The 23,576-nt window shown below is 44.1% G+C and overlaps 1 protein-coding gene across 1 annotated transcript in view; it reads left to right on the forward strand.

Moving 5' to 3' along the window:
* LOC144493107 (uncharacterized) overlaps positions 1–23,576 on the forward strand; it is a 66,135-nt gene that overhangs the window by 21,562 nt on the left and 20,997 nt on the right. Inside the window, exons 6-8 of the mRNA XM_078212008.1 lie at positions 933–962; positions 10,968–11,125; positions 19,362–19,410. Coding sequence (XP_078068134.1) covers positions 933–962; positions 10,968–11,125; positions 19,362–19,410 — 237 coding nt within the window. The remainder of the gene's footprint in view (positions 1–932; positions 963–10,967; positions 11,126–19,361; positions 19,411–23,576) is intronic.

The following is a 23,576-nucleotide window of genomic DNA, read 5'->3' on the forward strand; positions in this document are numbered from 1 at the left end:
CCAAGAGGTGCAGGCACACTGAAACGCATCCCTCCACAGGTACATGGGGACTCAATACTCATCCTTGCAGAGAGCAATTGGCCCTCTTCCTTCACTGCATCCAGATCCTTCAGGCTACACCAGGGCCACTTACTAGATTTGCCATTCTGACCAAGCTTCCTTCATTAGGTGTGGAGGCCTCCTCTTGTATCTCATAGTAACAAGATCACTGACTGCCTCCAATAGAACCCCACGGCAGTTATCCAAGAAGCGGGGCTAATTGGCTTCAGCCATTTCCACCATGTTTGGCATGGTTTTCAGCTCTTGAAGACATTGTTAATGTCCTGGGCACACTTTCCTGCTTACTTTCTAACCACAGCTGTCTGCTTCTTTAAAGATGACAAAAGTCCTCTTCCACTGTTCCTCTACAAAAAGCAACTTTTAGATAACTGCTTTTAAAGCCTTCTGCACACAATTGCAATCATTCTAGTGCAATCAAGCCCCCGCCCTAGCAGTGCTGGGCTTCTGTCAGCATGGGTTTTGTGCTGGCTGGGTGTTAATTGGTCAGAAAGCACATAATTGCTCTTGGGAGTTGATCATGGGTGGGACCAGATTTCAAAATCGCTTCCGATCCCAATGATTGTGCTTTCTTGACCAGCAGAAAATTTAGGCTAATGTCTATAGAGCACTCCAGTGAGTATAGTTACATTGTTTTAATTATTATTTTAATTGTTTGCAGTTGCTTCAGCATGATGTTGCATATTTTTCTAACTAAGTTGTTATTTCATGTTGAAAATTATATTGTTCAGTTATCCATCCTGGTGTTCTGTCTGCCTCATATTTGGGTGTGCTGGACAGAGTGTTGATTAGACAGTGTGTCGCTGTACAATTGAAACCAAATGAAACATATTACAATAGTAAGACAAACTGTTGTACCTCAATCTTTCTTCTAGGCTACATTTCTGTTGTGGCTGAGAGGACTGGTAGGTAGGCGGGGCGGGGGTGGGGATGTGAGTTTGATTCACTTTGCTATGTACCTGGCTTTCTTCAACAATGTCAGTGATGAATGCTGTATAAGGTAGCTACCCATTGTGATGCCTCCATCAGTAAACCTATGCACATTTGCTGGAGGACAGCAAAATATATTCAGCAAAAGAAAATCAACTAACTTGTTTGTACCAAGGTTCCTCTTTAGGTTAGTACAGAAGTCACTGTGAAGTTGTGGCTTTGGTTGCTTGGCAGACTAATAATAAATAAACATGTTGCCATAGGGATCTGATGTTATGATATTTTTAGTGAGGCCTTTGGAATGTGTTTGTGTGTCATTGCAACATTTATTTGTAGCTTGATTAAAGCCTTTTAGTCACTAAACCCATTCACCTCGTGAACTGTGTGGTTTACTAGGCCCTTTCAGAGAGCAATTAGAATCAACCACATTACTCTGGGTCTGGAGTCATATGTAGGCCAGACCAGTTAAGGATGGCAAATTTCCTTCCCCAAAGAATATTAATAAATCAGTCAATGATAGTTGTCATGGTCACCATCACTGAGACTATCTTTATATTTCACATTTATTAATTAAATTAAAATTCCACCAGCTGCTGTAGTTGGATTTGAACCCTTGTCCATAGAACATTAACTTTTGCCTCTGGAATACTATTCCAGTGACATTACCACAATGCCACTGTCTTCCCTAATAATTTAAATGATAATGAATACTTCATTACAAAATTAGATAGAAATATCCAAACTTCAAAGTACAGATCAAAGTTAACATAAATTCAGGGCAAAAACATTTAAGCCCCAGTAGGAGTAGGTGAGCCACGTTAAAATTTATGCCACCAGCTGGCAGTTTTCTAGCTCTGTCTACTTTCCTGGAGGGGGGATGGTTTTAGGAGAAAGGGTGGTGGGGGCGGTGGGAAGAGTGGTGGACCACTTACCTGCATGTGGGGGGTAGTCAATTCACAATTCAACGAGTTAAGAGCTATTCAGGTCTATTTTTAGAGGTTGACTAGAATTTTATAGTTTATAGTTATAGCATGTAGATTCCAGAAGGCAACGGAACAGTGTAGCTACCTGCAGGCACTCTCCCAGCAACAGAATGGGGAAGGAATGGTGGGGAAGGGAAGGATAGGGGAGGGGGGGATGCAACATTTCAGGCAGGTTTAATGGATCTCTTGTCTGTCTGCTTGGCTTCAGTTACAGCTGTAGGCCGCTCTGTAAATAGATTCACTCTGTCAGTAGTAACCCAGCTGTTGAGGCCATTTCTGTCTCCTTTACCTGGAAAGGCAGCTTATCTCTGCTTCTCAGTCAGAGGGCTGTCTATTGGCCCTCAAACTTGAAGAACTCATTAGCCATCCTCGATTTTAAACTCATCCTCTGGCCACTAATTGGCCAATTCAGGAAAAATCACAAATGAGTGACTGTTCCCCACACATTGCAGACTTCTAACCCCTATTTGAGCCTGACGGTGGGGTCTTGAAGCCTGTGGGGAAAATCTTGCCCTTGAGGGAGGGGAAGTTTAGCTACTGATGATGAGTGGGGCATGAGGCAATGGATTACAATTTCAAAAATCTAAAACTTGACCCTAACATGTCTAACATCTTCTTGAGAAACAAGTCAGTAGTTTAAATGTTTTAAGAAGATTGTGTGCCTCATATTTTACTATTTTTACTTTTATTGCTTGCGGGGCTGATTTTTCAGCGCTTGGGAAACCCGGCACCTGAAGGGAGGCAAGCATGGTGAGGTCCAGCAGGTAAGCGCTTTTCAAGCACTGCTCGTGGGCCAGGAAGAACAAGAATGCATTCATTCTCGCCCCTGAGCGAACCTGTCACAATCAGTCTTGCTCCCGGCAGTTGATCTACCTGCCTTGCTGTGATCCAATGCCTTAATAATCACCCCGCTCAACTTCCTTCCAACCTCGATGATCATCCTCCTCATCATCCATGATTTCCCCAACTCCCCATTTCCACCATTGCTCTGTAGCTGACAAGCCCACCATCAACTTTACCCCCCCCACTTCCTGCCCCCAAAACTGTGATCTCTCCCTGTGGCTGTGGCCTAGTCCTGAAGGTTTTATACAACTTTACTTTGTCTGGCTGGGAAATAAAAATAAACATTCAGCTTCATCAGGCCCATTGCATTTCCAGGATCCTGGCAGCAAGTGGAAAAATCTATCCCAATTTGTGTGTTAAATCTCAGATATTACTTGGTACTTTTTGAAATGTCACACTACGGCCATAGATGTCACTCTAGGATGGTATGTTGCCTCTCTGGTGCCAGGGTCAGGGATGTCACTGAATGGGTGCAGGGCATCCTGAAAGGAGAGGGTATGAGTTAGAGGTCGTGGTACATATTGATACTAACGATATGGGCAAAGTGAGGAATGAGGTCTTGCATCAAAAATTAAAGGAGCTAGGCAGTAGATTAAAAACCAGGACCTCAATGGTTGTACTCTCTGGATTATTCCCGGTGCCACGTGTTAGTGAGTATGGAAAAAGGAAAATAGAACAGATGAATGTGTGGCTTAAGTGTTGGTGCAAGAGGGAGGGTTTTAGATTCTTAGATCAATGGGACCATTTCTGGGGAAGGTGGGACATGTACAAACAGGATGGTCTGCACCTGAACCACACTGGGGCCTTGCAGGTAGGTTTGCTATTGCTGTTGGGAGGAGTTTAAACTGGTCTGGCAGGGGGAGGGACAGAGAATATTGGTGAAATGGAGACAAGGAAGGGAGTCAGAGTGAGTTCAGCTATGTTGAGTGTCAAGAGAGTATGCTTTACTTTAATGCTAGCAGTGTAATCAGTAAGACTGATGAGTTAAAGGCATGGATTGACACATGGAAGTGTGATATTGTTGCCATCACAGAAACATGGTTGAGGAAAGGGCAGGACTGGCAACTCAACATTCTGGGGTATAAGATCTTTAAGCGAGACAGAAGAGGGTGTAAAAAGAGAGGTGATGTGGAACTATTCATTAAGGAGTCAATTACTGCAATAAGGAGAGAGGATATCTTGGAAGGGTCTTGAAACAAGGCTTCATGGGTAGAACTTGGGAATGTTAAAGGGGCAGCCACATTACTGGGAGTAATGGGAGTGTATTATTGGCCCCCGAAGAGTCAGTGGGAAATAGAGGAATGGCACAGTGATACAGAGGTTAGCACTGCTGCCTCACAGTGGCAGGGACCCAGGTTCAATTACGGCCTTGGGTGACTGTGTGGAGTTTGCATGTTCTCCCTGTGTCACGTATGTTTCCTTCAGATGCTCCAGTTTACTCCCACGATCCAAAGATGTGTAGGTTAGCTGGATTAGCCCTGGGAAAATGTATGAGGTTACGGGGATAGGGTGGGGGAGAGGGTCTGGGTAAGATACTATCAGAGAGTCGGTGCAGACCCAATGAGTTGAATGGCCTCTTCTGCAGGGATTCTATGACTGTATCATTTAAATATGTAAACAGTTCACAGAGGGGTGTATGAGTAATAATAGGGTAATTATACTAGGGATTTCAACTTTCCCAACATAAATTGAAATAGTCATAGTGTTAAGGGTTTAGAGGGGGTGGATTTCTTGAAATGAATCCAGGGGAGTTTTTTGTATCTATTTGTGGATGGCACAGTGCTGGATCTGTTTCTGGAAACTGAAGCCGCACAAGTGTTCAATGTGCAGTGGGGGAGCATTTTAGTGTTAGCAACGACAGCATGGTACGGTTCAAATTTGTTATGGACAAGGAGAAAGATGACCTGCAAAAGGCAGCTTTGGATTGGAGGGAGGCAAATTTTATTAAAATAAGGCAGAATCTGGCCAAAGTTGACTGGGAACAGCTCCTTATGGGTAAGTCTACAGCAGAGACACATTGGTGAAACATTGGTACACATTGGAGAAAATGACGTAGGTAGAAAGAGCAGGGGGGGTCATACGAGAGCAATTCAGGGAGATGGGTGCTAGGCTAAAAAATAAAGCCTCTAGGGTAGCAATCTCTGGACTGTGCCTAGTGCTAGTGAGGCCAGGAACAGGGAGATTCTACAATTGAACACGTGGCTAAAGGACTGGTGCAAGAGGGAGGGTTTCAAATTCATAGATCATTGGGAAGTCTTCAAGAGAGGATGGCACCTGTACGGAAAGGATGGGTTACACCTTAACTGGAAGGGCACAAATATCCTGGCTGGGAGTTTTGCTAGAGTGTTTCGGCAGGGTTTAAACTAGTGTGGCAGGGGGGTGGGGATCAAAACAGTAGATCAGTAAGTACTGAGGCTGGGGTCGAGCTGGGGGCCAGGGCAAGGCTAGATAAGAGGAAGAGCATTCTGGAGCAGGATGACCTGAGCGGGCCTGGAGGTCTGGAGTGCATCTGCTTCAATGTGAGGAGCATAACGGGTAAGACAGGCGAACTTAGGGCCTTAATGCTTACACGGAATTTGGATGTGGTTGCGGTGACGGAGACATGGTTAAAAGGACAGGACTGGCAGCTGAATATTCTGGGGTGTAAGTGTTTTAGGCGAGACAGAGGAGGGGTTAAAAAAGGTGGGGGAGTAGCGATATTAGTTAGGGAGCATATTACAGCGGTGCAGAGGGTGGACAATTTAGAGGGGTCATGTAATGAGTCGCTGTGGGTGGAGCGCAGAAACAGGAAAGGTGCAATCACTATGCTGGGGGTATACTACAGGCCACCCAACAGCCCACGGGAAGTGGAGGAACGGATATGTCAGGAGATTCTGGATATGTGCAGAAAAAATAGGGTTGTTGTAGTGGGGGACTTCAATTTCCCTGGTATAGACTGGAAAGTGCTTAGGGCTGGGGGTCTGGACGGGGAGGAATTTGTAAAATGCGTACTGGAAGATTCTTTGGAACAGTATGTAGATAGCCCAACTAGAGAGGGGGCTATACTGGATCTAGTCCTGGGAAATGAGCCCGGTCAGGTCGTCAAAGTTTCGGTAGGGGAACATGTGGCAAATAGTGACCACAACTCTGTTAACTTTAGGATAGTAATGGACAAGGACGAGTGTTGTCCTAAGGGTAGGGTGCTAAATTGGGGGCAGGCTAACTATACCCGGATTAGGCAGGAATTGGTGGCCGTTGATTGGGAGAGGCTGTTCGGGGGTAAGTCCACGTCTGGCATGTGGGAGTCTTTTAAGGAACAGTTGATAAGGCTGCAGGACAGGCATATGCCTGTAAAAAGGAAGGATAGGAAAGGTAGGATTCGAGAGCCGTGGATAACCAGGGAAATTGAGGATCTGATCACAAAGAAAAGAGAGGCGTACGTTAGGTCCAGGCAACTGAAAACAGATGGAGCTCTGGAGGAATACAGAGAGAGTAGGAAAGAACTCAAATGGGGAGTTAGAAGGACAAAAAGAGGTCACGAAATGTTCTTGGCAGATAGGATTAAGGAGAATCCTGAGGCATTTTATTCATAAGTTAGGAACAAAAGAGTTGTCAGGAAGAAGTCGGACCTCTCAGGGACAAAGGAGGGGAATTATGCTTGGAACCCAAGGGAATAGGGGAGATCCTAAATGAATACTTTGCATCGGTATTCACAAAGGAGAGGGACTTGTTGACTGGGAGTGTCTCAGAGGGAGGTGTTGACCCGTTAGAGAGAATCTCCATTACAAGGGAGGAAGTGTTAGGTTTTTTAGGTAACATTAAAACTGACAAATCCCCAGGGCCTGATGGCATATATCCTAGACTGCTCAGGGACACAAGAGATGTAATTGCTGGGCCTCTGACGGAAATCTTTGTCTCTTCATTGGACACAGGTGAGGTCCCTGAGAATTGGAGGATAGTGAATGTGGTACCGTTATTTAAGAAGGGTAGCAGGGATAACCCGGGTAATTATAAGCCAGTGAGCTTGACGTCCGTGGTGGGGAAGTTGTTGGAGAGGATTCTTAGAGACAGGATGTATGCGCATTTAGAACAGAACAATCTCATTAGTGACAGACAGCATGGTTTTGTAAGAGGGAGGTTGTGCCTTACAAATTTGGTGGAGTTTTTTGAGGAAGTGACAAAAACAGTTGACGAAGGAAGGGCCGTGGATGTTGTCTATATGGATTTCAGTAAGGCATTTGACAAAGTCCCTCATGGCAGGTTGGTTAAGAAGGTTAAGCCTCATGGGATACAAGGAGAGGTGGCTAGATGGGTAGAAAACTGGCTTGGCTACAGGAGACAGAGGGTAGCAGTCGAAGAGTCTTTTTCCGGCTGGAGGTCTGTGACCAGTGGTGTTCCGCAGGGCTCTGTACTGGGACCTCTGCTATTTGTGATATATATAAATGATTTGGAAGAAGGTGTAACTGATGTTATCAGCAAGTTTGCGGATGACACGAAGATGGCTGGACTTGCGGATAGCGATGAACATTGTCGGACAATACAGCAGGATATCGATAGGCTAGAAAATTGGGCGGAGAAATGACAGATGGAATTTAATCCAGATAAATGCGAAGTGATGCATTTTGGAAGAACTAATGTAGGGGGAGTTATACAATAAATGGCAGAGCCATCAAGAGTATAGAAACACAGGGAGCGAGGTGTGCAAGTCCACAAATCCTTGAAGGTGGCAGCACAGGTGGAGAAGGTGGTGAAGAAGGCATTTGGTATGCTTGCCCTTATAGGACGGGGTATAGAGTATAAAAGCTGGAGTCTGATGTTGCAGCTGTATAGAACGCTGGTTAGGCCACATTTGGAGTACTGCGTCCAGTTCTGGTCGCTGCACTACCAGAAGGATGTGGAGGCTTTAGAGAGAGTGCAGAGAAGGTTTACCAGGATGTTGCCTGGTATGGAGGGTCTTAGCTATGAGGAGAGATTGGGTAAACTGGGCTTGTTCTCCCTGGAAAGACGGAGAATGAGGGGAGACCTAATAGAGGTGTACAAAATTATGAAGAGTATAGATAGGGTGAACAGTGGGAAGCTTTTTCCCAGGTCGGAGGTGACGATCATGAGGGGTCACGGGCTCAAGGTGAGAGGGGCGAGGTATAATTCAGATATCAGAGGGATGTTTTTTACACAAAGAGTGGTGGGGGCCTGGAGTGCGCTGCCAAGTAGGGTGGTGGAGGCAGACACGCTGGCATCGTTTAAGACTTACCTGGATAGTCACATGAGCAGTCTGGGAATGGAGGGATACAAACCAAGGGTCTAGTTGGACCAATGAGCGGCACAGGCTTGGAGGGCCGAAGGGCCTGTTTCCTGTGCTGTACTGTTCTTTGTTCTTTGTTCAGAGCAGTGAGGGGCATTCAAAAAAGAGCTGGGGAGAGTGCAGGTCCAATATATTCCCTTTAGGGGGAAATGTAGGAGAAATAAGTTCAGGGAACCCTGGATGTCTAGGACAATTCAGGACTGGATGAGGAAGAAGAGAAAGGCCTTTAGCAAGTCCAAAGGGAGCAATTCAGCTGCGGCCCTAGAGGAATACTGGGAGTGCAAGAAGGAACTTAAAGCAATTAGAAGAGCAAAAAGTGGCATAAAAAAGGACTTGGGGTCAGGATTAGGGGGAGAATCCTAAAATATTTTATGAATACATTAAAGGGAAGAGGTTAACCAGGGAAAGAGCAAGGCCCATTAGGGACCAAGGGGACAATCTGTGTGAAGTCGCACGGTGTTGGAAGGTTTAAATGAATACTTTTCTTCGGTCTTCACTCAGGAAAAGGAGAACATAGGTACAGAATTCAGAAAGAGAGACTGTGAAGAACTTGCACAGTTTGACATAGGAAATGGGGAGGTGTTGGAGGCACTAATGGGTTTAAAAATGGACAAAGTACCTGGCCTGGATGAATTGCATCCCAGGCTGCTGTGGGAGGCAAAGCAGGAAATTGCAGGGGCTCTGACACAAACTTTTAATTCCTCTCTATCCACGGGGGAAGTGCCAGAGGACTGGAGGTGGCTAATGTGGTTCCACTTTTCAAGAAAGGTGGGAGAGATGAATTAGGAAATTACAGACCGGTGAGTCTCGCGTCAGTGGTAGGGAAGCTCGGGTGGAACAGTAGTTAGCACTGCTGCCTCACGGTGCCAGAGACTCTGGTTCCCGACTTGGATCACTGTGCAGAGTCTGCACGTTCTCCCTGTGTCTGCGTGCATTACCTTCCGGGTGTTCCGGTTTCCTCCCACAGTCTGAAAGATGTGCTGGTTAGGTGCATTGGCCATGCTAAATTCTCCCTCAGTGTACCTGAACAGGCGCCGGAGTGTGGGGATTTTTTTTAGGGGATTTTCACAGTAACTTTATTGCAGTGTTAATGTAAGCCTACTAATGACACTAACCACAAAACTAAACTATTGGAGAAAATTCTGAAGGAAAGGATTAACATCCAATTGGAAAGGCATAGGTTAATTAGGGATAGTCAATTTGGCTTTGTCAGAGGGAGATCAGGCCTAACAAATTTGTTAGAACTTTTCAAAAATGTGATCAAGTGCATGGTTGAGGGAAGTTCAGTTGATGTAGTTTATATGGATTTTAGCAAAGCTTTTGACAAGGTCCCACATGGGAGTCTGATTGAGAAGAATAAAGCACATGGAATTCAGGGTAACTTGGCGAGATAGATCAGAAACTTGCTTAGTAATAGGACTCAAATGGTAGTGGTAGAAGGTTCTCCGAGTGACTGGATGCCAGTGTCCAGCGGTGTACCACAAGGATCAGTAGTGGGACCCTTATTGTTTGTCATATACATAAATGATATAGATGAAAATGTGAGGGAATGATAAGCAAGTTTGCAGACGACACCATGATTAGTAGGGTAGTTAATAGTGAAGAAGACAGTTGTGGGTTACAGGAAGATATAGATGTGTTAGTAAGATGGGCAGAGCAGTGGCAGATGGTATTTAACCCAGATAAATGTGAGGTGATGCACTTTGGAAGAAGAAACAAGACAAGGGAGTATTTAATGAATGGCAGGACACTGGGAAGTTCAGAGGAACAGAGGGATCTTGGAGTAATTATTCACAGATCCCTGTAGTCAGCAGAGCACGTGAATAGGATAGTGAAGAAGGCATATGGGACATTTGCTTTCATCAGTTGGGGGGATATAGATATAAGAGCAAGGAGGTAATGTTGGAGTTGTACAGAGCTTTGGTCACAGCTGGAGTATTGTGTGCAGTTCTGGTCACCTCACTATAGGAAGGATGTGATAGCATTAGATGGGGTACAGAAAATGATGCCCAGATAGAGCATTTGAGCTATAAGGAGAGACTAGATAGGCTTGGATTGTTTTCTTTAGAGCAGAGAAGTATAAGGGCAGATGTGATTGAGGTATATAAGAATGAGGGGTACGGACAACATGAGTAGGGAGTGGCTATTCCCCTTAGTTGGGGGGGGGGGGGTCAGTCATGAAGGGGCATAGTTTTAAGGTAAAAGGCAAGAATTTTAGAGGGCATTTGAGAAAAAACTTTTTCACTTAGAGGGTGGTGGGAATCTGGAATGCACTGCCTGGGAAGGTAGTCGAGGCTGGAAACCTACAACCTTTAAAAAAATATTTGGATGAGCATTTGAAATATAATATTCAAGGATATAGGACAAGTGCAGGAAAATAGGATTAGCATGCCTTTAGTGCTAGATATTGTCGGTATTGACTTGAAGGGCCAAAGGGCCTTTTCTACACTCTATGACTATTGCTTGGCAAAGAAGAAACTGTTCCGTAGTAACTTTAAAAAATTGTGTGTTTAAACATTACTATTAGATTACTGTCAAAAATCATACACAATGTATTTCTGGACTGATAATTTTTAAATTTTTAGGTTGATTATTCAACTTCTCTACTTGTTAGGTGGATAGTAACCATTTTTTCAGCAATTCATGGTACTTTGACATTCTCAAGATATTGATAGAAGGAGCTTTAACTGTACATCATACATTTCAAGTGGGGTGTTCCATAATTCATTTTCTGTCATTTAAATATTCATTTATCTGCTAATCATATATTCTGAAACTTCATTCACTATGTCTAGTACAATAGCCTAAGCAATACTTAAAATTACATATGCCACTCAACCTCTTGTAATTTAAAAAATATGTATTTTTTCAAGATTTGAAGGACCGATGGGCAACCCATGACTTCCAGCTGATGAATGAGCGTCAAGAATCTTTGTGCAGTCGCCCTCCGTTATCAGCTCTTTATTCAGCCAGAGACATGAAGGAAGCAAGAGAAAATGATCCACCGAGCAAGAGGAGCATTGACACTATGGTAGGTTTATTTTTTAAATGCCAAAAAGAAAGCATCATTTACAGTAGCTATATATAGTTAGGATACTGTGAACAGTTGTAGTCCCATTATTTAAGGAAAGATGTACTGGTATTGGAGGCAGTCCAGAGAAGGTTCACTAGATTGATTTGGATATAGAAGTTGAGTAAGTTGGACCTGTATCAATGGAGTACAGATTGATTATGGAGATAAGGCGAGAAAGTGGAGTTGAGGATTATCATCTTGGATCTGTCATAATCTCATTGAGTAGTAAAGTAGACTTGATGGGCCAGAAGGCCTATTTCTGCTCCTATGTCTCATGGTTATTTTACTATCCAGTTGAAAGTAGACATCTTTCTAGGCAAACAGATAGTCAGGTGGAATTCTGGAAGGTAGTGAGGGATAGTTGGGGGTGGGGAAGGTAGTCAGGGGTGTCAGTGTACCATTAGTCACAGTGTATGGCAATTACCTTGTTAAGGGAATTGCTAATTAAACATATGACATTGACTGGGAAAGAAGTTTTTGGAGGTTGATAGGACTGAGGACAATAGGATAATAAACTGGTTTGAACCCAAAAGACTAATCTGGGTTGATTCTTCCAAGTAAGGAGTCTAACAACACCAGGTTAAAGTCCAACAGGTTTATTTGGCAGCAAATGCCACTAGCTTTTGGAGCGCTGCTCCTTCGTCAGGTAAGTGGGAGATCTGCTAACAAACAGCAAACAGTGCATATAAAGACACAAACTCAAGTTACAGAATAATGAATAATGATTGGAATGCGAGTCTTTACAACTAATCAAGTCTTAAAGGTACAGACAATGTGAGTGGAGAGAGCATTAAGCACAGGTTAAAGAGATGTGTATTGTCTCCAGACAGGACAGCCAATGAGATTTTGCAAGACCAGGCAAGTTGTGGGGGTTACAGATAGTGTGACATGAACCCAAGATCCCGGTTGAGGCTGTCCTCTTGTGTGCGGAACCTGGCTATCAGTCTCTGCTCAGCGACTCTGCGCTGTCGTGTGTTGTGAAAGATAAAGGAGGGGCCATCGTCATACTGTTGTCCAGAACGGATTACTGCAAAGAAGTGTACCGACAACTGAACAACGAGGAACACTACAGACAGTTACCCGCAGATCCGACCAAAGAACACACCCGTCAACTCAACACTCTGATCAAGAGCTTTGATCCGGACCTTCAGAACACCCTCCGTGCTCTCATCCCATGTACTCCCTGCGTTGGAGATCTCTACTGCCTCCCGAAGATACACAAGGCAAACACACCCGGCCATCCCATCGTATCGGGCAATGGGACCCTGTGCGAGAACCTCTCCGGCTATGTCGAGGGCATCCTGAAACCCATTGTACAAAGAACCCCCAGCTTCTGTCGCGACACTACGGACTTCCTACAGAAACTCAACACACATGGAGCAGTTGAACCAGGAGCACTCCTCGTCACAATGGATGTCTCGGCATTCTACACCAGCATCCCCCACGATGATGGCATTGCTGCAACTGCCTCAGTACTCAACGCCGACACCTACCAGTTCCCAGATGCAATTTTACAACTCATCCGCTTCATCCTGGACCACAATGTCTTCACCTTCAACAACCAGTTCTTCATCCAGACACACGGAACAGCCATGGGGACCAAATTCGCACCTCAATATGCCAACATCTTCATGCACAGGTTCAAACAAGACTTCTTCACCGCACAGGACCTTCAACCAATGCTATACACTAGATACATCGATGGCATTTTCTTCCTTTGGACTCATGGCAAACAATCACTGAAACAACTATATGATGACATCAACAAGTTCAATCCCACCATCAGACTCACCATGGACTACTCTCCGGAATCGGTTGCATTCTTGGACACACACATCTCCATTAAGGACGGTCACCTCAGCACCTCAGTGTACCGCAAGCCCGCGGATAACCTCACGATGCTCCACTTCTCCAGCTTCCACCCTAAACATGTTAAAGAAGCCATCTCCTACAGACAAGCCCTCCATATACACAGGATCTGCTCGGATGAGGAGAATCGCAACAGACACCTCCAGACGCTGAAAGATGCCCTCATAAGAACAGGATATGGCGCTCGACTCATTGATCGACAGTTCCGACGCGCCACAGCGAAAAACCGCACCGACCTCCTCAGAAGACCAACACGGGACACGGTGGACAGAGTACCCTTCGTTGTCCAGTACTTCCCCGGAGCGGAGAAGCTACGACATCTCCTCCAGAGCCTTCAACATGTCATTGATGAAGACGAACATCTCACCAAGGCCATCCCCACACCCCACTTCTTGCCTTCAAACAACGGCACAACCTCAAACAGACCATTGTCTGCAGCAAACTACCCAGACTTCAGGAGAACAGTGACCACGACACCACACAACCCTGCCACAGCAACCGCTGCAAGACGTGCCGGATCATCGACACGGGTGCCATCATCTCACGTGAGAACACCATCTACCAGGTACACGGTACATACTCTTGCAACTCGGCCAACGTTGTCTACCTGATACGCTACAGGAAAGGATGCCCCGAGGCATGGTACATTGGGGAAACCATGCAGACGCTATGACAACGGATGAATGAACACCGCTCGACAATCACCAGGCAAGACTGTTCTCTTCCTGTTGGGGTCCAGCGGTCACGGGCATTTGGCCTCTGATATTCGGGTAAGCGTTCTCCAAGGCGGCCTTCACGACACACAACAGCGCAGAGTCGCTGAGCAGAGACTGATAGCCAGGTTCCGCACACATGAGGACGGCCTCAACCGGGATCTTGGGTTCATGTCACACTATCTGTAACCCCCACAACTTGCCTGGACTTGCAAAATCTCACTGGTTGTCCTGTCTAGAGACAATACACATCTCTTTAACCTGTGCTTAATGCTCTCTCCACTCACATTGTCTGTACCTTTAAGACTTGATTAGCTGTAAAGACTCGCATTCCATTCATTATTCTGTAACTTGAGTTTGTGTCTTCATATGCCCTGTTTGCTGTTTGTTAGCAGATCTCCCACTCACCTGACGAAGGAGCAGCGCTCCGAAAGCTAGTGGCATTTGCTACCAAATAAACCTGTTGGACTTTAACCTGGTGTTGTTAGACTCCTTAGTGTGTTTACCCCAGTCCAACGCCGGCATCTCTACATCTTGATTCTTCCAACACAGCCATTTGTTGTGAGTAACAGTGGTAGCAGAAGATAAACTTGGTGACTGACTACTGTATATGAAGCCTCAATCCTCTGAGGAAAAACAAGTGTATTGTTACTGACAATTTAAGTTATGGAATGGCGGAATGATGGTGCACAATTGCAAGTTTTGACTATTCACCAATTCTTTCTGACTCTGGACCATATCAGAAATGGAAAGCTGAAGTTGAAATGTGAATCCAGGTTGCTTCCATACCCTGAAGAAGTAAGGTATGGCAATAGCATTATCGTTACCAACCAAAAGTAAGATGAAGGGCCCGATTTTACCAAAATTTCACGCCCGGCCCAATTTTACCAAAATTTCGTGCCCAAAATTGTGGTGAAGTTGGGCGTCGGGCCTAAAACGTGGTCCAGACCCGACCCAAGGCCAATCGCGCCTTTACCAACGGCTGATCCGGGCGCCGATCTGGTGCGTGCCCGAATTGGCCAGCGGGCCGATTTAAATGCATTTGCATGCATTTAATGTGACGTCTCTTCCCTGGGGAGGGGGGGATGTGACGTCTCTTCCCGGAGGGGGGGAATGTGACCTTTCTTCCCTGGGGAGGGGGGGATGTGACGTCTCTTCCCTGAGGGGGGGGGGGGGGTAGGGGGGATGTGACGTCTGTGCCCCGGGTGGTGGGGGGGAGGGTGCAGAGCGGAGACGTCAAATCCCCCCCGCCCCAGGGAAGAGATGTCACATTCCCCCCCCCCTGCTTCAGGGAAGAGACATCACATCCCCCCCCCCGAAGGGAAGAGAGATCACATCTCCCCCCGACCCCCCCCCCCCCCCCCCCCCCGCCCTCAGGGAAGAAACGTCAGATCCGCCCCTTACCACCCCCCCCCTCAGGGAAGAGACATCAGATCCCCCCTTACGCTCCCCCCCCCCCCCCCCCCCCCCCCAGGGAAGAGATGTCAGAACCCCCCCCCCAGGGAAGAGATGTCACATCTCCCGCCCCCCCCCCCCCCCCCCCCCCAGGGAAGAGACGTCAGATCCCCCCCTATCCCCTCCCCCCCAGGGAAGAGACGTCACATCCCCCCTATCCCCTCCCCCCCAGGGAAGAGACGTCACATCTCCCCCCCCCCCCCCACCAGGGAAAGTCAAAGGCAGCGCAGACAGCAGTGCTTTGACTTTCGCGCTCAGGCGCACTGAGTGCTGATGGCTTTGAACTGCGCATGCGCAGGTCGATGCTCCGACAGATACAAATGCGCTAGGCCCCGCCCACTGGACCCGCGCCGAAAAAAGGCGTATGGGGGCGCTGGAGTGCGGCTGCCGGGCGTGGGTCTGATTTACGACCGCACCCGGCACTTAGAGCCGATTTGGTAAAATCGGCCCCGAAGAGTGAGGTATTTTCAAGTGGAAAGTGGATGATCTGGATCAACAAGGATTGGACCATCTTTTACAATTTTTGGATAGGTTTTACAAAAAGGACGAGTTATTGGAAGCATATGAAGCCTGGGCAGTCTTTGATAGGTCTAGGAAATCAGAGGATCAGTCCATGGAAGAACATATCATGGATTTTAATAAATGTTGCAAGAAACTACAGAGATTTGCACTTGAAATTCTGGAATCTGCATTTAAATTACTAGACTGTGCCCACATTTGCCATGTTGATAGTCTTTTGGTACTAACAGGTTCAATTTTGGGGGAAAGAATCTCTCCCAGATCAAATGGCTGCAGCCTGAAAAGAATTTCTGGGAAAACAGTCATTCTCAGCAAATGCAAACAAAGGATAGAGGATTCAATGGTGGCTCAATTTCAAGGTCGACCAAACATTAGATGAAAATTCCAATACAGAGGTAGGCTTAATGACAGGAGATCTGAAAATGCTCCTAACCCTCGCCAACTTGAAAGTTGGGACAAAAAGCGTGCCTGTGATGGTGAGTGTAGGTGTTTAAACCCAAAGAATGCACGGGGCATGGTAAATCAGTGTTTCTGGTGTGATTCCCAGTATTATTATGTGATGAACTGGCAACAACAAAGGGACCATGTTTTTGAAGTAACCCATGAGATGAATTTATCTGAGACTGTGAATGATGACTGCCATGATGGAATTATATTGGTCACTGAGAGTTTGAATCTAGTAATGAGCATATTGATGGTCGATTCCTTCAACTGTGCAGCTTTGGATAGTGGTTGTACTTCTACAGAGTGTGATGTGGACTGACGTAACTGCTAACTGGGGTCTCGCAGTGAGACAGAGACAGGTGGAAGGTCAGGAAGTATGAAAGTAACACCTGCTTCAGGTTCAGAGATGACAGTACATTAACATCCTTCAAATGGGTGGTCCTCCATTGTACGATTGTGGAGATCAATCTGTTTATCAGATGTAGTTTCTAGTGAGATGCCATGATTGTTGAGTGGATCTGTGATGAAGAAGGCTCAGGTGATGCTAGATATGAAGAATGATCGAGCTATCATGTTTGGAAAACATGTGGATTTGCATTTTACTCGATCAGGCCATTACGATTTACCATGGAAGCCAGACATTTCTCATCAAAAATGTCATGAAGTTTTGGTAACCACTGAGAATAAGAATTTGGTGGACAAAAAGAAGCTAATTAAGGAATTACACAGACACTTTGCACATTCAGTACCACAGAAATTGAAGACTCTACTTCGAGATGCAGGGATGCTTGATAAAGGATAAGATGACCTTATTGAACAAATCAATGTGAAATCTACATTAAATACTGCAAGATACCACCGCGTCCTGTTGTGAGCTTGCCACTAACCAGGGAGTTTAATGATGTGGTGGCAATGGACTTAAAAATTTAGGACAAGGATAGGGGTATTTATATATACTACACTTCATGGATATGGCAACCAGATTTAGTCTATCCACTGTGATACATAGTGAAGACAAAGAGACCATAGTTGATAAGATCATGGAGAAATGGGATGGAACAGAATTAGGAACACCAGCTAGATTCCCGACACGTAATGGTGAGGAATTTGCCAATGGGAAATTTCAAGATATCTGTGAAAATCTAAACATTGTAGTTACGCTCACTGCAACTGAGAGCCCGTTCAATAATGGTCTTTGCAAAAGAAACCATGTGGTAATAGAAGAGATGTTACATAAAATATTGGCTATTCTTCACCCGGAAGAAATATCTCTTTCTTTCGGTGTACTGTGGCCAATCTTCCACACCCGCGTCATAGGTTTCCAGTTTCCCAAACAGCGGCATTTTCAATATCATCCTGTCACTTTCTTACTGGGTTTGTTGAAAGGCAAGGCTGTTCCTTGTCACCAATGTAATGACTCGGGAAGCCCGCCTGGAAAGGAACATCGTTTATTATAGAATGCAAAGTAAAACCACTACCATGGTGTACGCATGCTAGTTCCTGCCTGGGACCACAGTTCGGCAGGCCCAGTCCTGGGCCTGCCTTATAAAAGGCTCAGGTAATGAGTTCCAGCTGGGCAGGCCATTGGCTGTTACCAGGGGAACTTGTACTCAACAAGCCCCACAAGGAGATCAGTCAGTGATTCCCCATGGACCTTGTCGGGGTTATTGTACCAAGAAAATGAAAAGAGTTGTAAAAAGCACATTAGCTGCTGAAACTCTGGTATTGGTGGAAGGACTGGATATGGGAATTTACTTGTCCAATATGTTATCAGAAATTTTACATAAGGGACAATGTGAGAAAAGTTTACCCACAGAATCTTATGTTGACAACTGGTCGCTTTATTCAACAAAGGATATAACTGAGAGAAGGCTAAGATTAGACTTAGCCAGGATAAAAGAAATGTTAGAGAGAAAGGAAATCTCTAAATTACAGTGGGTTGACATAAGTCACCAGCTATCAAACTGTTTTACAAAAAAAAGTGACTGCTCTAAAAAAATTACTAAATGTACTAGAAGAGGGTCTTGTTTTATAATGATGAAATAAAAACCTAATTTCTGTTTTTATAGTGGCTTATGTTGGTAAAGGAATTAAGGGATTCATAGATGCGGAAATGTGAGACCATTTATTTCCGTTTAGATTCAAAAGAATGTTCTTTGTTTTTTTTTGTTTTTCTTTCAAAGCTTTAATTTAGAAATAAAAGAGGGGAATCTGTCAATCTACAGTTAAACTGAGTGTATGGCAATTACCTTGTTAATGGAGTTGCTAGTTAAACGTGACATTGATTTATCCTATAAATAGAGACAGATCACACACTTCAGGGGAAGAATTTCTTGTAGATTAGTAGGACTGAGGAAGTGTCTTAAAATAAACTGGTTTGAATCCAAAAGTCCAGTCTGGATTAATTCTTTCACAACAGCCACTTGTGACTAATAAAGGGGTGGCAGTGAAGCAGTAGTTAGGGGTGGGGGGCTTGGGATGGTAGTTGGCAAATGAGAATAGTGGGGGTGAGGAAGATGGGCAGCATGGGGATAGTCAGGGGCTGGTCAGTGGGTGGAGTATTTGGGTGCTAGTGTGTTGGGAGGGTAGTCGAGTGTAGGGAGTCTGAAAGTTAGTTGGGAGGGTGGGTGGGGACCTTGTGAGTGTAGTTGGGGAGTGTCGGGTTAATAGGGGGACTGGTCAAGAGGGTGGAGAAGGGTAATTGAGGGGGAGTAGGTAAGGTGTCCAGTGACGCGTCTGGGGGTTGGTGGGGGATAAGTTGTAGATAGTTGAAGTTAGAAGTGGTACTCATTCTATTTTTTCCTGGGGATCTATTCTACTAAGACAGTCAGAACCATCTGAAATCTATGATTTAAACTGAATGGTTCCCAGTTCAGGTTAGTTGCTCATGAATTTGCCGGCAATTCCCATGCCATTCTTGCATGGGGAATGCTGAAACAACACAATAGAATATGCTACCTCATATATCGTTCTCCCTGTGTTAGTTTTTTTGGAAGAGTGAAAAAGAAAAAAAATATTTTACATGTTCTTATACTGTGCCTTTAACTGACCTGAAATACACTTGAACAATTTATAATGTGAAGAGTTAATGAGTTTATCTGTGTAGAATCAAAGGTGGATCTGTATTGATAACATGAAATTGAAGAATGATCATTTAAACCTGCTATACTTGAACCAAAAACCTTTTTTCATAGGAGGTTGAACAGTCAAGAAGTGGACAATATCACAGTTACCTCGATGAAGGTAAAGCTTTGCTGAAATGTAACATTTGGATGCAAGCTTCATTATTTATTTACTGATAAACTCCTAAAGAGTTGTTTTTTCCATTTGTTTATGCTATGGGTTGCATTCCCCCCACTCCGCATGTTTTCTGGCGGCGGAGATGGCTCACCATTGGCCAGCAGTGGGGCCTTCTGATCTTGTTCATGTCAGTGGCATTTTGCGTTGTTGGCCAGCTGCAATATTGCTGCAGGGGTTCGCCATTGGCGGGAACAGAAGATCCTACCGTAGGAAGGGATGTATAATTCAGCCCCATATTTGTTTATTCAAGGCAAGAAGTGCACATCATACATATGTGTTCATGGGTTCAAATTCAAAGATCTTGAACTCATGAAGTTCATGCCTGTGGAGAACTGCTGCAACTCTCTGCTGTTTCATACAACAGTGTATATACTTAAAAATATTAGCTCATTGCCCATGGTGTTGTTTACAGGTATTGCAGGGCACAAGATGTTCTTGGATTGTATGGAGCAGGCTACAAACATTAGAAAGCCTAACAGTGGTTTGCTCACTACTGCAATATAGAAATATATCATCTGACCTATACATAAAGATACAAGGATTCACATATATTGTACAATTATTAAGGAACAATTAGCTTTGGTTCTCATGTACCTCCAAAACTTCACATTGTACCAGGGAAATCTTTCCACTGTCAATGATCCAGTATTGATAGAAAGTGTTGGAAAAATTCAGCAAGTCTGGCAGCATCTGTGGAGAGAGAAAGTTATCATTTCAAGTCTAAAATGAATCATCTTCAGAACTGTTCCTGCTGGGTTTCTCCAATATTTTTTGTTTTTATTTCAGATCTTAGCTTTCAATTTTAGGTATATTTGTGATGTTTGCTCATTGCTGATTGGTGGTTTTCCTACTTCCCTCATGAATGGAACTTGTTGATAGCATTTGTTAATAAAAACCTTTAACAAAACAGGAACAGAAATACACTTGCACAATTCAGATAACTTTTTAAACAAATGTGAATTGTATGCCCTGATAAATAATGGTGTTCATTTTCAAATTTATTAAATATCAAGTACACGTTTACTTTTTTGGCACTGTCACAATGATGGCAATCACAAATTGCTTTCACTGGCAGCTTTTCTCATAACTTTGAAATTGAAATGCCTTTTGGAATCTGTTTTTAGCTAATCAAATTACCATAACATATATCCCACTTTAAAATGGGGAGTGGGAAAGGAAAAATAGGTTTCAAGTAGGAAAGTGGAAAAATAATTAAAGTAAGAAAAATGGTTATAAAAAGCACAATACTGGACATTTCTTTAGATATAATGTTTAAGTTAACATTTTAAAAGGCTAGAGAATAGCAAGTATAAAATATTAGGGAAAGCAGAAATGAAAGGTGGGATTCTTTGGCCTTCCTGGGGTATATTTCTTGCGGTGGCAGGATCTTCTGGTCCTGCCGCTGTCAATGGGATTTCCCATTGATTCCACCCCATACTGCCAGGAAACCCACGTCAGCTGGAACGGAAGATCGGGCCGGCCTGAACAGCTGTAGAATTCTGACCAATGTCTTTTCAATGTTTTTACTATTTTAAATTGTTTCCCAAGTGATTAGTTTTTGTTTTGGACTAATGTTGTAAATCTATTCCTAATTTTTGCGTAACTTTATTATGATGGTGGTGTTTTTTCCCTCAGTATTAGTAAGTGGTCAAAAAGGAAATAAAATCAGTAATTTCAGGAAATTTGATTTCCCAAAGCTAATGAGAGTCTAAGGTTAAGATTTCAGCAGTGTATTCTAGAAATATAATGGTAATACTTTAAGGTCAATTTTAGTTGTAGAAAGATTAAAGATTTTATTGTATGCATTTATCTTTCAGACGATAATAAAACTTACCATTCGCCATCTCGCTCCTCTCTACGTTCTGTTGGGAAAAGTGTTTGTAACCGACCAAGGGAAGGATTCAGAGTAACATTTTCAGATAAAATACTGGACTCGTGTGCAGATGAAAATAATACGCAGCCAAATTCTGTTAATTCAGATTTAAAGTATGACCATTCTTCAGGGTATAACAAGGAAAGCTTGCATCAAACGAGAGAAAGAAATCTTACAAGCTACACAGATACTTCCGTAATGAAAGATTCTTCTACAAACATTGACACAAACAGTATATTATCACATGATTATCACAAGCAACTGTACACAGATACAAAGACTTATCAGTCAACCCAGGAGCCTCAGAGTCCTTATTTAAACCATCAGACAGATAAAACAAGCATTGGAATGAGCAACGATAGATTGTTTAAATTGAATCCAGGTAGTACTAAAACTAACATTTGTATTTTTCTTCCTTTCCTGGCCCATTGGTTGTTGTGCTGTTTTTACTTTTCCTTCAGTCCACTTTATTTAAATACATCAATAGTATTTGAATAAACTTTGTGTATTTCTGTAGTTTCTGTTACTATGCCGATATATATGGTTAAGCTATGATTTGTTGCAAGAAGAAGTGTTACCATCTTTAGTTTAAGTATGCTTTTTGTTCAAAATTTCACTTTTTTGAATGGAAAGTATAGAGTCATGTTGAGCAGTTCACCTGGAGCTGTTTTTCTCCAATCCACTGTGAAATTGCCCCATACCTAGCCAATGCCGTGAGCCAATAACCAAGCTATTCCAAACATAATATGTAAGAATTTGTCTACATCTTACAGTAATCTAGGGTCTTTTGCTTTTTCTAAGCTTGATGCAACATGATGCTCTTTGTGGGGATGGGGTGGGGAATGGTGGTTATTTGGGCCAAATGGCCTAATTCTGCTCCAATATCTGTCTTGTACCACATAAGTGGCACAAACACTGCCAACACTGGGGAAATATAAATCAACAGCCAACGGGAGATAGAGGAACAGATATGTAAGCAGATTTTGGCAAGGTGTAAAAGTAACAGGATTGTTGTGGTGGGTGATTTTAACTTCCCCTATATTGACTGGGACTCACTTAGTGCAAGGGGCGTGAATGGGGCAGAGTTTGTAAGGAGCATCCAGGACGGCTTCTTGAAACAGTATGGAGATTGTCCAACTAGGGAAGGGGCCGTTCTGGACCTGGTATTGGGGAATGAGCCTGGCCAGGTGATTAACGTTTCAGTAGGGGAGCATTTCAGGAACAGTGACCACAATTCAGTAAGCTTTAAGGTACTGATGGATAAAGATAAGTGTAGTCCTCAGGTGAAGGTGCTAAATTGGGGGAAGGCTAATTACAACAATGTTAGGCAGGAACTGAAGAATGTAGATTGGGGGCAGATGTTTGAGGGCAAATCAACATCTGGCATGTGAGAGGCTTTCAAGTGCAAGTTGATAGGAATTCAGGACCAGCATGTTCCAGTGAGGATGAAGTATGGCAAGTTTCAGGAATCTTGTAAAACATGAGAGTAAGCCTAGTCAAACAGCAACAGGAAGCATTTGTCAAGGCTAGGAGGCTGGGAAGACACGAAGCAAGTGTGGAATACAAGGAAAGTAGAAAGAAACTTAAGCAAGGAGTCAGGAGGGTTAAAAGGGGTCACGAAAAGTCATTGGCCAGAGGATTGAGGAAAATCCCAAGGCTTTTTATACATATATCAAGAGCAAGAAGGTAGCCAGGGAGAGGGTTGGCCCACTCAAGGACAGGGGAGGGAGTCTATGCGTGGAGCCAGAGGAAATGGGCGAGGTATTAAATGAGTACTTTGCGTCAGTATTCACCAAAGAGAAGGACTTGGTGGATGATGAGTCTGGAGAAGAGTGTGTAGATAATTTGGGTCATGTTGAGATCAAAAAGGAGGAGGTATTGGGGGTCTTGAGAAACATTAAGGTAGACAAGTCCCCAGGGCCTGATGGGATATACCCTTGAATACTGAGAGAGGCAAGGGAAGAAATTGCTGGGGCCTAGAGAGAAATCTTTGTATCCTCACCGGCTACAGGGGAGGTCGCAGGAGATTGGAGAATAGCCAATGTTGTTCCTTTGTTTAAGAAGGGTAGCAAGGATAATCCAGGTATTTACAGGCCGGTGAGCCTTGCGTTAGTGGTAGGGAAATTATTGGAGAGGATTCTTCGAGACAGGATTTAATCTCACTTGGAAATAAGTGGATATATTAGTGAGTGGCAACATGGTTTTGTGAAGGGGAGGTTGTGTCCCACTAACTTGA

The sequence above is a fragment of the Mustelus asterias genome, chromosome 4 (assembly GCF_964213995.1).
Source record: "Mustelus asterias chromosome 4, sMusAst1.hap1.1, whole genome shotgun sequence".
Lineage (NCBI taxonomy): Eukaryota > Metazoa > Chordata > Chondrichthyes > Carcharhiniformes > Triakidae > Mustelus > Mustelus asterias.